General features: G+C 39.7%; 1 protein-coding gene across 1 annotated transcript; it reads right to left on the bottom strand.

Moving 5' to 3' along the window:
* Positions 1 to 15,960: 15,960 nt before the first annotated feature.
* LOC131167000 (nematode resistance protein-like HSPRO2) lies at positions 15,961 to 17,951 on the bottom strand. The gene has a single exon (XM_058125716.1). It carries the CDS (start codon positions 17,662 to 17,664, stop codon positions 16,237 to 16,239), a length of 1,428 nt encoding a protein of 475 aa, XP_057981699.1. The 5' UTR covers positions 17,665 to 17,951; the 3' UTR covers positions 15,961 to 16,236.
* Positions 17,952 to 18,371: the final 420 nt, after the last annotated feature.

Genomic DNA, 18,371 nt, shown 5'->3' with positions numbered 1-18,371 from the left:
ATACGTGTCGCTGGCACATGCAAAGTAGCAGTTTAGTTAGTGGGCTCATGTGGAGGAAGTGGCGGACCTCTGGAGGAACCGCCCATTGCTCCGATTCCAAAGGACACTTGTCCCCTTCCATGAGGCCCAATAGACTGGGCTTCACGGGCGTTGACTATATGTCGCGCGGTTAAGTAGGTTCAATGCGGTGGACTGGATGGGCCGGAAAATGGGCCCTATGAAATGCTATGCTGCTGAGCCGGTAGGTTGCCCAATTAAAACGCTAAGCTGTTGAAAGTTCATCACTTTTATGGGCCGAAGCCGTCGTTCTTTGCTGGCCCGCGTCCAACCATAACAAACTACGACAACACAGTTATTCAACCAAATATATGCCGGGGTGTGTTGAATTTAAATTTGTATTGAAAATTAAAATCCTTTCAAATTTTAAGGGTGCCTTTTTTTTTTTTTTTTCTTTTTTTTCTTTTTTTTGGGTTACATCATCAAAGGACATTGTATGGTCATCATTCAATCTTGTTTTGCCCTATCAGTTGCCTTCAGATTAATTTGCTAGGTTCAATTCATTAATCAATGACTTTTAATTTAAGTTCTCTTGAGAAACATAAAGATTAATTCAACTAGACATGAATTACAAGGTTTTCTAGTCAGTAATAAGAATTGGCAAGTTCAATTTTGTATAGAGATCCTAATTTTTTTATTTATCATGAGATATATGTGGGATCGGTCACATCCTGTCTCCATTTAATGCCATATGAGAGATTCATAGAACTCATTCAAGTTGAAATCCCGAATATTAGCAAAAAAAAAAAAAAAACATAATAATGGTAAAACTTGAGTTTTTATTGTGGACATTAAGGGCTCAAATGTTATGGCTAAGAAGGATGGAAAGAGGCATGAATGAGAATGGGATATGTGCTGTAGTTTTTGTGCCAGACGTAATTTGAACCTTCAACAGAAGAAAAAGGTCAATTAGAGTTTGTCGCTTTTGGATTGAATGTGAAATTTCAACACGCGGTGAAAAGTGGAGTTGTTAATTTTATGCATACGTACATAATAATGGGTGAGGATGAATGGCCCAGTCAACCCCGCCGATCCATGCACCAGCCAAGCAGAAAAGAAAAGAGAAGAGAGAAAGGACTTCATCCAATAAGCCATGACCATCGACGCAATGTAATAGAAAATTAATTTGTTATGATGATTGACGATATACGTGATTCACATGTTCAGTGCAGACCATTTGGTGCGAGACAACCAGATGGAATTGCCAATTGGCAATTCACACACCCCCGCATCAATCACTCTCATTCCCACACGTCATCGCACTTCCCCACTTCCCCTCCCCCATTTTTAAGAAATAAAAATTAAAAAATTAAAGAATCTTATTTTACAAATTTTTGATATAATTATTGAATAAAAATAAAAATAAAAATAAAATACTAATTTATAATTCTTTGGGAAAATATTGTTAATCGATTAAGGTTGTGTTTGTTTTTCACAACTAAGTAGTCATATGTAGATGCATGGCTCATTTATCTTGTAGGGGAAGGATTTGGTAAAATCGAATCGGATTGAATTGAAAATAATTATACAAAGAGAGTGTTACAATAGTTATCACGTCTTCTATTTGAAGGGTCAATTATAAGAATCATGCCATGGGTATTTTTTTTTTTTTTTTAATTAAGGATTTTTCATTTTTTTTAAGAAAGGAAAGAAAAATACAACTTAAAAAAAAATAATTTTTTCATTATGTTTTCTCTATATATAAATATTATTGAAAATATAATTTTGTTCTAATATGACTAAAATTTTTTTAAAAAATTTAAATGTTAATCATGACTAAAATCAAATTTTATTCATTGATTTACTACATATTTTATTTTCCTTCTCACTTTTCTCTATAACCAATTATGAAAATTAGATTCTTTCATATTTTCCTTTCGTTTCGTTTATATTTTTTAAGCTTTGTGGAGTCTTAAGTTTTTTTAAACTTTTTTTACTAGGAAAAATACTCGGCAGCACAGGTCACATGGGCCAATAATAAATAGCATTACATTATAAGTTTAGAAATTATTAAATTAGGTCATTTAATCTGTAGGAGTGTCAAGCTTGATCTAGGATAGATCTGAGCCATCCACGCTGCTTCAGATCAAATGGCTGTTGTGATTTTTTATTTGTTAGGGGGGCATTGTTGTAATTTACTTTATCCTTCCTTTAGTTGTAAAATTGAACAGTAGAGCGCGAGGGGGCTAAATCTGGGGAGGCGTCTTCGCAGCTTCAAGAAAAACAACAGCACAAGGGGTTCTTGAAAATTCTGTTTGCAGGTTCAGAGGGCAGCCGCACCTGAGCGCAAGAGAGGGTTTTTTCAGCGGCCGTGAGCGAGAGCACCTGCAGCCGAGGGTTCTTCAGCCGCGTGAGAGAGTGAGGCCGCACCAGAGAAGGATCCGGCAGGAGGTGGGTGCGGCTTCCCTTGCAGAGCTGTGAGGCTTCTTCCTCCACCAGCCGCAGGAGAGACACCTGCGACCCGAGGAGGCCATCACCACCGAGAGAGAGCACCTGCAGCCATGATAGATCCTTCGCCTGCGCACGGGAGAGAAGGAGACGGCAGGAGGGTGGTCGGCGCTGGGTATCTCCAACGGATGTGTACGCAAGAGTAAGTGAAGTTAAAGACACAGATTTGATTTCTTGGGAGGGGTTTCTTGTAGGGAAATTAGGGAGAACAATAGGAAGAAACCTAGGGTTATTCGCAGGTGCGAAGGTAGATTTCTTGGGTTGTTCTTGGGCTAATTTCCAGAAGAAATTGATAAGACAAGAAAGGGTAAATCTGTGTGTACTTGTATTTATTTTCGCCGGTTTAATATAGTGTCTTAGGAGGTGAGTTTTTGCAGTGGATGTAAGCCAATTTTTGGGCCAAACCACGTAAATGTGTTCTTGTAGATTGTGCTTGTGACATGTTTATGTTTTGCTGAATATTATTTGGTGAACGTACATTTTTCTTGATCAGGCTTAGCACACACGCGTCAAAATAAATAGGTTTATGTTTAGGTGTTATTGGGGCTAATTTGGAATTAATTAAAATCTAAAAATAGAATTAGCAATTAGCTGGAATTACACACAACATAATCAAATAAAATTTTAAACAACAAATTGCAAGAATGTTGAACCATTTCGAACTAAAAATTATTTATTTAACCCTACCCTTTTTAAAATTTGTCAAAATCATTCAAAATTTAAAGATATGATTAGTTATTTAAGACGTAAAATAATAATTTCTCATGAGTCCATTAAAAACGAAAGTAGCATACATATATCTCATTCCACATCCTTTGTTAACTCTGTCAAGTCGATAATCGAAGATCCATCACATGAAAAACTCCGATCCCATATTTAGAGAGCGCTTGAATTTGGGATTGTACTAGATTTGGATAAGATATAATATAAAATTATATTAAAATTTGTCCAAACTCATCCAAATTCAAGGTCCGAAATGCATGCTTCAAAATGCGGCAAAAATGGTGCATTTGGATGCATGGATTTTGGACCTTATATTTGCATTTGGTTGGATTTGAACAAATTTTAACATAATTTTATATTTTATGTCGCGTTTTGGAGCGTGAATTTCGAACTTTAAATTTATATTTGGATGAATTTAAATAAAATTTAATATAATTTTATATTACATATTATCCAAATTCAATACAAATTCAAACATAAAGCATGTCCAACTAAAGTGCTAAGAGTTGGCCATTAAAATGTCTTAAAAGAATAAGAGCAAAATTTTCTAAGTCAAGCCTTACCATTAATCTTACCGCTTGAAACAAAGTCCTTCAGCAGATCCAAAACTACGTTCCTAGTTTCCAAGAGGGTAGAACCAGGAATCATCACCTCAGCTGGCATATTGACTCTTGATTTCTCCGTAAACCCTTTTGCTATGGATGGAGTTGCGGATCACTCACAATTCGCAATGCACACCTCATTCATTGTCTGGCTTTATTGGACACGTTAGTTTCCCATTTAATAAGTAGGTCTGACCCGAATGGAAAAGAAATCTTCCAAGGTATTGTCCCTGGATATTGATATGTGTGTGTATATGAACCATCACACTCGGTGGTCATCCCACACTCGGCTTACCCTCAACAAGCAATAAAGATCCGTAAGAAACTAGAGAAGTTTGGATAATGTTGCAAAAGCCAATGGCCAATTGGCAATTCCATCTGCTCGTCTCGCTCACCGAATGGTTTGCAAATAACACTTTGGCATCCACCATTAGTGCTTTACATGTTCTTTTCACAAATGTGTAAGTTATCTACGCACATAAATGTATAAGTTACTTTTTTTTTTTCGTGGTTCTTTTCTCTTTTTTAATCTGTGATAATTCTCTTTATTAAAAATTTTTAATAGAAATTCTGATTGATTGCTCATAAATTTAATAGCTACAAACTATGTTTGATAGTTTGGATTTTTGATTTATCTCAGTTATTCATTTATATTTTCTATTTTTTATGCTTATTACATTCACTGCCTTTAAAAGTATAGATTTTGAACCTTAAATTTACATTTGGATAAATTTGTAGAAGTTGTAATACAATTGTATATTATATTTTATCCAAATCCAATACAAATTAAAATCTAAAATCTTTCCAAATATAGAATTTGTATTTTTACTTTGATAAAGTTTACTCTTGTTGACAACTTTGTCACTACTCAATAATTGTGACAACCCAAATAAAAATGGAATTTAGATAATAAAGAGGAAGGGAAATGAAACCAATAACTGAAGGAGGAAGTCAACTTCGTCGATGAGGGCTTAAGAGAATTTGTCAACGAAGATTGAATTTCGTCGACGAAGAAATACCGAGAGGCGTTTTGAGCCGACTGAATTTCGTCGACGAGAATTGAATTTCGTAGACGAAATTAATGAAGGATTCGTCGATGAATGACGTGACTCGTCGACAAATCAAGTTCTATAAATAGAAAAATTCGGATTTTTAACTTCACAACTAAGTAAACTCTCTTCTCTCTCTCTCCCCTTCGGTCCTCTCTCTCTCTCTCATCGATTTTGGGCTAGATTTACGCCGGATCGACAATCCGAAATCACCACAACACTCCTGGAGACGTTCTCTCCAAATCTGTCAGAGTGGATCGTTGGTGAAAGTAAGTTGGAAATCATCCCTAAGTTGAGGTAAGGCTTTCAAAGCCAAATTTGACTTTACGGTAGTTATAAGAAATGATGTACACATACAAATATTGAAGTTTAGTACTATGAGTTTTCGGTTTCAGGGTATTGATTAGGAAATTCCATGAGTGTGAGACCAGAGTTTATAGAGGTTTTTCTCAGTAGTCAAGTAAGGGAATAAACTAAAGCAATTACTTTTTATGCAAAATTAGTATTATTATTAACGAATTGATTTCCTGAAAATACTTACGATATTTGAATATTATGGAATAAATGCACGTTTGGGAAAAATACTGTTATTATGTTGAAACGTGTATAAATGTATGAGATATAAGAAAATTATGATTTTAGAATTGGAAGTATGATTTTATATAGCACATGTGTGACATGAATTATTTTATGTGAAATGTAATATGATATGAAAGATTTTACGAGCAAAGCATGTTTTCAGGTATTATGAAAAATGTGTTATGTTACGATGATTTTGACGAATATATGATAATGGATTTATTTTCATAATGTATATACCTGAAATGACTCTGGCGCGAGACCGTATTTATTTATGTTTTCGGCACGAGGCCGTACTTATTTATGTTTTCGGCACGAGACCGTATTTATGATTTCGATGCGAGGTCGTATTTATGTATGACTTTGACACGAGGCCGTATTTATGATTTCGGCGTAAGGCCGTATTTATGTATGATTTCGACGCGAGGTCGTATTTATGATTTCGGCACGAGGCCATATTTATGAAATCATCAAAGATGTTATAATATCATGTACTATATGTTATCAGAACTCGGATGTTACTTTAGTTCAGTGCAGGAGCACGGTACCGTAGCTTATAGATCAGATGTTTATGATCAGATTAGTTCTAACCATCCCACAAGGAATTGGGAGATGGATAGTCGATGTGGCTTTAGTAGAGTGTGCACATCCACCTGGTAGTCCGGACCAGGGTGTGGTGGGTCTATCGTACTTATAGACATATTTGATTCGGCAATGGTCGGCCAGCCATTGTAGGGTCCAACCTTCGGGCTGCACAACCCGTTATAGGGGGTAATACATGACATTAGCAAGCTATTCATCCTGAGTATGCTTTCAATATTATCAGTTATAACAGATATTTTATGTACGTTATGATTTATTAATAAATATGAAAGTATATGAGAATTTAGTATGTTATGATGAATGATTACCGATATATGAAATGTACTATATATGTATAATTGCATTAAATGTTCATGTTACCACACAGCTGTATTTAGTTTATTTTTCCTTACTGAGAAGTGTCTCACCCCCGAACTTAATATATTTTTCAGGAAACCCTGAATGACCGGCGAGTCGTGACCGCCGTTAAGTTTACTAAGTTACCCCGTTATGAGAGTAAGCAATGCACTAGGATCAGAATTGTTTTTGATTATAGGATCCTAGATGTATTTTAAAATATTTTGGAAGAATGTAAATAGATACAGTATTTTGGGAATGTAGATAACTCTGGTATTATGTTTTATGGATAGATGATTGAAATTTAATGTTTGCTGCTGTTTAGATTTCCCCTGTGATTGATAGGTGTTCTCGTTATCCATGGGTTCAGGTTGACCATTTTATTCATTATGTTACATTTTATGTAATGACCCAGATTTTAAGTGAAATTTAAATAATAAAAGAAAGGGAAATTAGGAAAAAGAAATGGAAGGAAGCTGCCAAGCTTCGTTGACGAATATAGGGTTTCGTCGACGAAGGCTTAAGAGAATTCGTTGACGAACACAGGAGCTCGTCGACGAGAAAATACCGAGAGGGGTTCTGAGGCAACCTGAATTTCGTCGACGAATACGGGGTATTGTCGACAAAATTTGTGAAGGACTCGTCGACGAAGAACGGGCTCGTCAACGAAATCCCCTGTTTTATATATATGAAATCCGTATTTTTTAAGGCTTCTTCAAGCAGCCAACTCTCCCTCTCTCCCCCCTTCGGCTCACTCACTCACTCACTCTCTCTCTCTCTCTCTCTCTCTCTCTCTCTCTCTCTCTCTCTCTCTCTCTCTCTTCGTTTTTGGACTATTTTTACTCCAGATCGACAATCCAAAGTTACCACGACGCTCCTAGCGGAGTTCTCTCCAAATCTGTTGGAGCGGATCGTGGGAGAAAGCTAGTTGGAAATCATCCCAAAGTTGAGATAAGACTTTTTAAGCCATATTTGGTCTTACGCTAGTTATAAGAAATGTTGTGCGCATGAAAATATTAAAGTTTAATACTGAGAGTTTTCGTTTCCTAGGGTGTTGATTGGGAACGTTGGGAATCCTCCCTAACTTGAGGTAAGGCTTTTAAGCCTAATTTGACTTAGTGATAGTTATAGAAAATGTTGTACGTACGAAAATACTGAACTTTAATTCTGGTGAATTTTATTTTCAGGGCATTGAGTTGAAAATTTTGCGGGTGCAGGGAAGACTTTCTTAAGGGCTGTTCAGGAACCAGGTAAGGGGATAAACTAAGCTAGTACTGTTTTGGAAAATGCTTATATACATATAGTTATCATTTGATTTATGGAAAATGTATATGTTTATATATATGTTTTATATTTGCAAAATATTGCGAAAATGATCGTAAGTTGAATATGTGGAAAATCTACTGTGTGGCATGAGTAAAAAAGTTGTGAAATGCTGTTTTTCTGGGAATGTGAATGATATGGATTTTTATGATGAAAAACCGGCGTACGGGCCAAGATGTTTTTATATAAATATATGTGGATGTGTTTGCCAACGTACGGGCTGTGCTATGTGATTTGCCGACGTACGGGCCGTGCTATGTGATTTGCCAACGTACGAGCTGTGCTATGTGATTTGCTGGCGTACGGGCCGTGCTATGTGATTTGCCATCGTACGGGCCGTGCTATGATAAAATGTGTAATACTGGCGTACGGGCCAATGATTTTCATGATACACGTATATACGTGAAATGATATGATTGATGTGAAAATGAATGATATGAGATATCTATGTATCACAATTTTACTATATGTATATGATATTAGAAACTGGTTGGCTTGGTTTAGGCTAGCACTTGCACGGTACCGTTGCTATGTGTCCATGGTCCTTGTGATCATGATATCTGTGTTAACGTCATTGTACGGAGTGGTGTGAGATTGGATGGTCGATGTGGTTATGTTCAAGAAGTGTGCTATTATCGCCCCTGGTGTACGGACCAGTCTGGGTAGGCCCATTGGACCTACAGACTAGACTATTGACTTGGCAGTGATCGGTCAACCATTGTCAGGTCCCGCCTTTGGGCCACACAACCCAATCATGTGGGGGTAATACATGACAACAGCCAGCTAACCTACTAGGATTGTTTTTATGATATTATTATTATGATATGAGATGAGATATTATGTGATGAAAATGCAGTATGTTCTACCATGTTTTGATATACTTATGTTTTCCCATATTTGATAAACAGTATTAAATATGTTATGAATGTTATATATATAGAACACGGATTACTCATGTTGCCACATACTAGTATTAGTTTATTTCCCTTACCGAGAGGTGTCTCACCCCTAAATTTCATTAACTTTTCAGGAGCCCCAAATAGGAAAGCGATAAAAGCCCCGCTGATATAGAGCAGTTATCTGCCCTTGTTGGAAGGGTAAGTCTTGGATGGGATAGTTATATTTTTGGTGGGAATTGTCCCTTGATTTATTTTTGGGATGTATATGCTGAGAGATCATGTTTGTAGTACTTTGGTATGTGTTATGCACATTATGATGAGATGTATATAATTTTATACTTTCTGTTGTGTAGGCTTTTGCTGTATGTTATGTTATATCCCTGGTACCCACGAGTCCATGTGGATGATGACCTGCTGAGCTGGATTGTGGGATATGTAGTATTGACTGTATGATGTTGATTTAATATATATATATATATATATATGTGTGTGTGTGTGTGTGTGTGTGTGTGTGTGTGTGTGAAATTGAGCAAGTCATGACAACTTGGTATCAGAGCCTAGGTTGCTAGGTTTTGTAGACTTTAGAGTGCAGCAGAAACAATACTAGAGTTTAGGAAAAGATTTGAAGTTCTGTTCTACATTCTAGAGGCAGGACTTCCATGGTAGTTTCTATGTTTTTCTTGGGGTGACGATTTCAGGAAAACCATAGTAAGCTATTGTCGGGTTGTGTTCCTAGAATTTAGGACTAGGGATTAGAAATGAGTTGGAAATGTTGAGATAGGTGGTGAGGATAGGTTGGTAAAATAGAAGGATAGGATTTCTAAGTTGTGTCTATTATTTGTAGGATGGATCCGGGAGGAAATAGTGCCCATGCCAATGGCAGTGATGGAGCAGGATCATCAGGTGCAGCTGGGACCGACTCTGACGCGGTATTACGTAGCGTGGCTCAGCAGGTTATGGCTGAGATCGCTGGGAGTTTGAGGGAGCAAAGTGGCCCATCTGCAGGCCATGGGTGCACCATAAAGAAGTTTACGAAGATGAATCCTCCAGCATTCTCAGGTGGAGTTGATCCTATAGCCGCTGAGAACTAAATGCAGGAGATTGAGAAAATTTTGGCGGTGTTATAGTGTACCGAGGAGCAGAAGATCCTCTTCGCCACCTATAGACTGACTAGAGAGGCTGAGAGGTGGTGGACTGCGGTAAGACTATTGGAGCAGTAAAGGATGACTCCGATAGCTATGACATGGGACCAGTTTAAAGAGCTGTTTTTTGAAAGTTATTTTCCAGCTACTGTGAGGGAGGCTAAAGTAGAAGAGTTCCTGAGTCTGAAGTAGGGATAGCTATCTGTCTAGTAGTACACAACACGTTTCATTGAGCTCTCTCGTTTCGTCCCGTATATTGTTCCTGATGAGATGAGGAAGGCGAGACAGTTTGAGAGGGGCTTGAGGCGGAGTATATTTAAGCAGGTGGTGGTGCTGCGAACCAGGACTTTACTGAGTTAGTCGACAGGGTGGCTTTGGCAGAGGTTGGTGAGCGTCTTGATGCAAAGGAGCAAGGACAGAAGAATAGATCTGTATCTACGGGCTACCAGCAGGGTCATAGACCAGGCTAGTGGAGGAGAGGAAATCATGGCAGAGGATGGAGACAGGAGACGGGAAGACGTGAGGTGCAGACAGGGCAGGGTCCTCTAGTCTGTCAGACTTGTGGTAGGAGGCACTGGGGGGAGTGTCGAGCTGGTGGTATAGTGTGCTATTGCTGTGGTAGATTGGGGCACATGGTGCAAGACTGTCCTACCCCATCAGATGCAGTTCTCGTGTGTTATCGCTGTGGTAAATCGAGGCATATGGTACGAGACTGCCCTACCCCACTAGATACAGTTCTAGCTCCTAGACCATATCGAGGAGGTTATCAGGCGCCACGTGGGGGCCAACAGAGGAATACGGTTCCAGTCAGGGCGTTTACTTTGACGCCATGCGAGGCTGAGACGGCAGGTGACGTGGTGATAGGTATGGTGATTATCCTTTCCTTTAAAGTTATAAGATTATTTGATTCAGGAGCTACACACTCGTTCGTGTCTTCGGGGTGTGTTAAATTATGTGGGGTTGAAACACAGTCATTAGATGTTAAATTGTTGGTATCTACGCCGATTGGATCAGTAGTAAGGTGTAGTAGGGTACTGCGCGACTACCCAGTAGAGATTCAGGGGAAAATATTGTCTGCTAATTTGATAGTATTAGACATGCACGGGTTTGACGTTATATTTGGCATGGATTGGCTAGCGGCTAATTTTGCCAGCATAGATTGCCGTGCACGAGAGGTGATATTCAGATCTCCGGGGGAAGTAGAATTCAAGTTTGTAGGTTCGAGAGTGCAGTCCCCGCCTCAGCTAGTTTCAGCTATTCAGGCCAGGAGATTACTACTGAGTGGTTGTCAGGGGTTTGTGATTTTTGTGAAGGAGATGTTAGAGAATGAATTGAAACTTGCTAGCACACCTGTAGTAAAGGAGTTTATAGATGTTTTCCCAGATGAGTTACCAGGCTTACCACCCAACCGTGAGGTAGATTTCTCTATTGATCTACCTTCCAGTACAGCGCCGATTTCTAAAGTACCCTATCGAATGGCGCTAGTGGAATTGGCAGAATTGAAGAATTAGTTGCAAGATTTGCTTGATAAGGGCTTCATACGACCCATTGTATCTTCGTGGGGAGCTCTGGTTTTATTTGTGAAGAAGAAAGATGGGACTATGAGGATGTGTCTAGACTACAGGGAGATTAATAAAGTGACAATTAAGAACAAATATCCTCTACCTCGTATTGATCATTTGTTTGATCAGCTCCAAGGTACACGAGTGTATTCGAAGATTGACCTCAGATCTGGCTACCACCAGGTGAAGGTGAAAGCAGAAGACGTCTCGAAGACAGCCTTCAGGACCAGGTACGAGCATTACGAGTTTCTTGTTATGCCGTTTGGTCTGACGAATGCTCCTGCAGTGTTCATGGACTTGATGAACAAAGTCTTTCACTGATACCTAGACCAGTTTGTTGTTGTGTTTATTGATGATGTACTGGTCTATTCTATGAGCTATGAGGAGCATGAGACACACCTGAGGCAAGTTTTACAGACACTTCGGGAAAAGAAGTGGTACGCCAAGTTCAGTAAATGTGAATTTTGGCTGGAGAAGGTCGTGTTCTTGGGGCATGTGATATCTAGAGACGGTATTTCTATGGATCCTAGTAAGATTGAGGCGGTAGTAACTTGGGCTAGACCGAGGAATTTCCAGGAGATTAGGAGTTTCTTGGGGTTAGCCGGTTATTACAGTCGTTTCGTTGAGGGATTCTCAGCTTTGTTAGGACCTTTGACACGACTGACGAGGAAGAATGTCAGATTTGAGTGGGATGACTGCTGTGAGCAGAGTTTCTAGGAGTTGAAGCAGAGATTAGTCATAGCAGCAGTATTGGTTATCCCATTAGGGGGCGAGGGGTATGTTATTTACAGTGATGCATCCTTGAAGGGACTTGACTGTGTATTGATGTAGCATGGCAGGGTAGTGGCATATGCGTCCAGATAGTTGAAAGAATATGAGAAGAACTACCCTACACATGATCTTGAATTGGCTACAGTGGTACATGCACTGAAAATTTGGAGGCATTACCTGTACGGCGAGCAGTGTGAGATCTTCTCTAACCACAAGAGTTTAAAGTATTTCTTCACGCAGAAGGAACTAAATATGAGGTAGAAAAGGTGGTTGGAACTGATTAAAGATTTTGACTGTACCATCAGCTATCATCTAGGGAAAGCAAATGTGGTAGTTGATGCGTTGAGCAGAAAATCCAGGGAACCCGTGTTAGCAGCTATGGAGATCCAGTATCCGATTATGATGGATCTAGAGAGACTCGGCATAGAGGTGGTGGAGAGTGATCTTCCAATGTGTATTGCCAGCCTAGTAGTACAGCCTACTCTGCAGGAAAGAATTAAAGCTGCCCAGAAGGAGGATCCAGAGTTGGTAGAGGTGATGGACAGAGTGCAGAGTGGACAGGGGAAGGAATTCAGTATTGTAGATGACGGAGCTTTGCGGTTCCATTCTAGATTATGCGTTCCTGTCGATACTAAGATCAGGAAGACCATTCTCGAGGAGGCTCACGTCATTATAGGAAATGATGTACGCATGAAAATACTGATGTTTAATACTGTGAGTTTTGAGTTTCAGGGTATTGATCAGGAAATCATACGGGGGTTAGCCTAGGATATTTTGGGGGCTTTCTCAGTAGTTAGGTAAGAGAATAATCTAAAGCAGTTATTTTCTATACAAATTATTATTAATTATGAGTAAATTTATTTTTAGAAAAGTATATGTTACAGTTGTATATCACATATGAAATGTATATTCGGAAAATACTGTCATTATGATTAAAATGTATATGTATGTATGAGATGCCATAAATGATGATTTTAGAACATGAGGTATGACTTTAACGACACATGTGTGGCATGAACATTATTATTTTTTATGTGAAGTGAATCATGATATGAATGATTTTACGAGTAAAGCATATTTTTAGGTATTTTGAAAAGACGTGTAATGTTATTTTGAGTTTGACGAATATATGATAAATGAGTTATTTTCAGAATGTAAATACTTGAAACGATTCTAGCGCAAGGCCATATTTATGTTATCGGCACGAGGTCGTATTTACTATGATTTCGACACGAGGCTGTATTTATGAAATTATGTACTATATGTTATCAGAAGCCGGATGTTAGTTTAGTTCAATTCAGGAGCTCGGTACCGTAGCTATATGTGTAGATCAGATATCTACGTTAGATTAGTGCTAACCATCCCACGAGGGGATGGGAGATGGATAGTCAATGTGACTTTCAGTAGAGTGTGGACGTTCACCTGGTAGTTCGGACCAGGGTGTGGCGGGCCCATCGAACTTACAGACATATTTGACTTGGCAGTGGTCGGCCAACCATTGTCAGGTCCCGCCCTCGGGCTGCATAACCCGTCATGGGGGGTAATACATGACACCAGCTAACTATTTATCCTAGGTATATTTTCAGTACTCTTCAGCTATAAAATATGTTTTATGTATGATATGACTTATTAGAAGATATGAAAGCATGTGAATATTCAGTATGATAAGGTGAATTTTTATGAAAATATGAAATGCACTATATATGTATAAATGTCTTAAATGTTCATGTTGCCACACAGCTGTATTTAGTTTATTTTCCCTTGAGAAGTGTTTCATCCCCAAACTTAATTAATTTTTTAGGAGCCCCTAAGAGATCGGCGGGTCAAGGTCGTCGTTGACCTAGTGAGATTACCCTGTGAGGAAGGTAAGATTTTGTAATAGGGTCAGTGTTATTTTGTGTTTGACCCTAGAGATATTATGATGTATAAGAGGATGTATAGAAGTACAGTTTTATAATGTTATAGAAAGCTCTGGTATTATGCTTTATGGATGAATGTTTGGATTTTATGTTTACTGCTGCGTAGATCTTTGCTGTGTTTGACAGGTATCCCCGCTACCCACGGGTTCGGGTTGACTTTTCCATTTATTATGTTATATTTCTTATTTAGGAAATTGAGGTCGCTATAGAAAACCCCCCTCGGTATTTTCTCGTTGACGAATCCCTGTATTTGTCGACAAATTTTCTACTGTCCTCGTCGACGAACCCCTGTATTCATTGACGAATCTAGGCAATCTCTTTAAAATTATTTTATCCCCCAAATGTAATGTCGTCGACGAAGCCTATGGCCTCCTTCTGTTTCTATTTCTATTTCTCTCCCTCTTAATTATTCAAATTCCATTTTTATTCGGGTCGTCACAATTCAAATATACAGTATTTCCAGTACAGAATTATAGTGTTATAGTTATTTTGGAAACATGATGAAAACAGTAAGGTAATTATAGTAATATATATATATATATACAGTATCAGATCCCAGAAAAAATATTACAGACAGATACAGTTATCAGAGCACGGTACTGTTGCTATTTACTAAACAGAGTGCAACCACATATCTCAGATAGTGTGTGGGTACCGTCAACCGCGCCGGGAGTGGATGCAGCTCCCCAGCTTCTAAGTTGAGGTGGCCCAGTTTGACGAGGTAGCAGTCCAGTTCCGTGCTTAGGAGAGGATGTAGTTTGGCCGAACTGAGGAAGAGTAGAGTACATTGACTTACCTGGTGGGCCAACTAGAGTTAAGTCACTCTAGGGATCAAATCATGACATACAAATTTTCAGGGAAAAAACACAGTTATTTATACTTATACAACTTTACAGCATTTGATAATATAGTATGATATTAGAAGTATGAAAAGTAGAAAAATTCAGATGATATAGTTATATTTTAAACCGTGACAAATGTAAGATATATTTTTATTGATTTATTGGCTTATACTGTTTTAGATGTTATTGTAATAGTTATACAACTTGGTCGCCATACACTAAAATAGCATATTTTCACTTACTGAGCGTCGACTCATCCCATTACTTTAACATTTTTCAGGTGGTAGAGTGACCCTTTGATTTTATAGGGTAAGTGTGTACAGGAGGTTGTGTTTTTGGGATGATGATACTATCGTGAGATGTGAAAATGTAACTGTGATTTGGAAAATACTGGATTCTGGTATTGTATGTATATATGGTTGTATAATTTTTATGTTGTCCGCTACTTAGGTATGTCCATTACACACAGAAATATCTAGTGTCATCTGGGGACTGAGATGCTATAGCAGGGGTATTAGGGTAAATTTTTTAAAAAAATGGTGAAATTTTTGGGTCGTTACAATTTGGTATCAGAGCTTAGGTTGTAAGGTTCTGTAAATTCTAGAGTACAGCGGAAAACAATACCAGAATTTAGAAATGGAACCTTACGAAGAGTGGCATAGGGTAGCAGTGGAAATAATGTTGGGAAAATTAGGATGAGAATTTAAGATTTTGTTCTGCGGTTTGAAGGTAGAGTTTCGAGGCAGTTTCTGTGATTTTCCTAAGATGCTAATTTTATTGAATTAATGAATATTTATACAATTATGCATAAATTTAAAAAATTGATTAAAAAAAAAACCCAAATGGGTACTAGAATTAAGCCAAAAAAATAAATTATGTTATATGAGCTCCGGACAAAATGTAGTGTCTACAAAAGTAATTAATTAGTTATATCATATACCAATAACAATAAGCATTTTGATTTGCATGTTTAAGTGTGCCTAATATTTTTTCAATAGGACTAACTTAGGTCTGCTAGTTCTTTAGCCCAATTTTGGTGCAGTGTGTCCATAATAACGACAAGATAACAATTCAACAAAAAGAAAAAAAAACTGCACACAAATAATTGTAGAACAAAAATATCAATTTTGAAGAATGATCTAAAAAGTTTAACCCAAAAAGAAAAGAAAAGAAAAGAAAAAACTTATTACACGAATTGCCTCTGTAAATTGTAATTAGTAAACACGAGACCTATATAAGTTACAAGGGTAAAAAGAATATTATAATTTTTAAATATCCCTTTATGAGCTGTGTCCTGTTTCCGCATCAAGGTAACTCGGCCGAGTTGAAAAGCCCACGAGCTGACCCTTCAGTCAATCCGAGTCGGAGACTGAGTCTGCTTTTACTCTGTCCTCCGAGTTTGTTTATCGGAACTGTAAGCCCCATGCTGGCGTTCCCAAAAATCTCCCAAGAACGTTTTCGCAGCGTCCAAACTCGGAAAATAGGTTGGTTCCAGAAAGATCTGAGACACCGCATCGTTCACCGGAGCTCGATTCCCCTTTGCCTCCAAACTCCCCATCAAGATCATCACTCCTTGCTTGTGCGCGTAGAAGAACCTCTTCATCGCTGATTCTATAGCCTGCAACGCCTGAAGCAGGTGAATCTTCTCGAACTCTTGCTTCTCGCGATACAGCTTCATCGCCGCTTCCTGAATCCTCGGCCCGCCCTTGGGATCCACCTCCACGCCCAGTATGTACGGCACTCGGTGCTTAAGGTCTTTCGAGAGCTTCGCGATCTCGACGAGCTCTTTCGATCGGAAGCAGAAGGCGTCGGAATCGGACGTCGCTTTGAACGAGAGCTGGTTCTTGAGGCGGAGAAAATCGTCCGGATCCATTAGGAGGTGGAGTTCTTCGATCTCCGCGAGAAATTTCCAGATTCTCTCGAGCAACCAGCAATCGCTCGAAGCTTTATCGAAGTCTTTGCGTTCGATTCTCTCTGCGATGCGCGCGAGAAGCTCTCGTGATGCGTGTATCCACGACGCCCTGATCTGCTGCGTCGTGTACAGGATTTGGTTCTCGCGGTTGTGGAGGTTGATTTGATCGGCGGGACATTTCTTCAGAGAATGAAGCTCCGACGGCTTGCAAACGGCGTCGTAATCGAGGTTCGGTTTGCCAGCGAGGTTCGGCTCTCCCAAACCTAGTGTGTAGGGACACCTCCTCATCTCGCGCTCGATCGAGGACAGGATTTTCTGCGCAATGTCTTCAGATTTCTGCCACGTGGCTAACAGCGGAAGCAAGCTCGCTTCGCTTGGTCGGCTAACCACCGTGGTCTCTCCCGAAAGCTTCCACACCTCGGCGGAGCTCCCTTCCCGGGCCACCACGCCGCCCGACGAGCTCAAATCGACGATCGGCGCTGTTCCACGTGTATCGCCGTCCTCTTCGTTGTCCTCGCACAGGACAGCGATGAGCTGGATCTGGTTTGCGGTCAGCGACTCCAGCCTCCGGTTCCACTCCCTCCGGTTCGCGTAGGGTCTCGGATCGGACACAACCGTGGAAATGAACCGGAACGTGATTTCCAAAGCCTGCAGCGACGGTTTCAAAATCGATTCATTCTTCCACTCAGGAAAGTCCTTCGAACTCCACAGCTTCCCGAGCTCCGGCAGGCGGATGTATTGTTCGTAGGCCAAACACTCCGACGCCGGTGCCGGAGAAAAGTCTCCGGTGGCGCGTAACGACGACGGGATCGAAACGTGCAGCTTGTTTGAGAGTCTCGGCGATTTGTTGGACATGTCAGGCGATACCATCTTCGTTTTCCAGTCCAAATCAACCATATTTGACGCGTAGAGAGGGACAGAGGGGGGGGAAGGGGGCGATGGAACCTATGAAACCTTCTGAAGATGGTTTGGATTTGATGAGGAGCAGAAAGACAGGAGCTCTATATTTATATTGGTGTTGGGGGGGGGGGGGGGGAAGGAACTGCGTGTGGAAGAAAGCAGATGAGATAAGGGGCGTGGAATTTCAAGGTCGCGGCGGTAATGATATTTTTATTAAATTCGTATTTTGAATTTAATTATTTTTTGCCAAATATACTTATAAGATTATTAAAAGTAAAACAGAAACGGATAAAACTAAACAGAGCGCACGAAGCTTATCCACTTACCTAACGCAGGAGGCATGTATTTTTCCGTATTACCAAACTGCCCCCCGTGGAACTAAAATTCAAAAGGCCGTATCTGGGGTCGCATGGTTGGACTTGGACCTCTGTCGCGGCAAGTTTTGGAGGGACAATCAGCTGTGTCTCGTAGCATTGAACGAATACAAACTCCACCATTGAGGCTTCGACAGTTGTCCCGCTGTTTAAAGTGGCGTGCCGTAATTGGGCGTATTGGTTGCCAGCGTGGGGAAGGTGCTGCAGGAGTTCTCTATAGTCCGGGGGCTAAAATTCTACTGCGTTCCTCGGATGCTCCTCCACTGTTCCACGCTTAGTCCATTCGTTGAAAGGGAACCGGCTGAGGTAAACGGAATATAATCCCCGAAA

The sequence above is a fragment of the Malania oleifera genome, chromosome 10 (assembly GCF_029873635.1).
Source record: "Malania oleifera isolate guangnan ecotype guangnan chromosome 10, ASM2987363v1, whole genome shotgun sequence".
In the NCBI taxonomy this organism is placed as follows: Eukaryota; Viridiplantae; Streptophyta; class Magnoliopsida; order Santalales; family Ximeniaceae; genus Malania; species Malania oleifera.
This window is presented reverse-complemented; position numbering and strand designations above follow the sequence as displayed.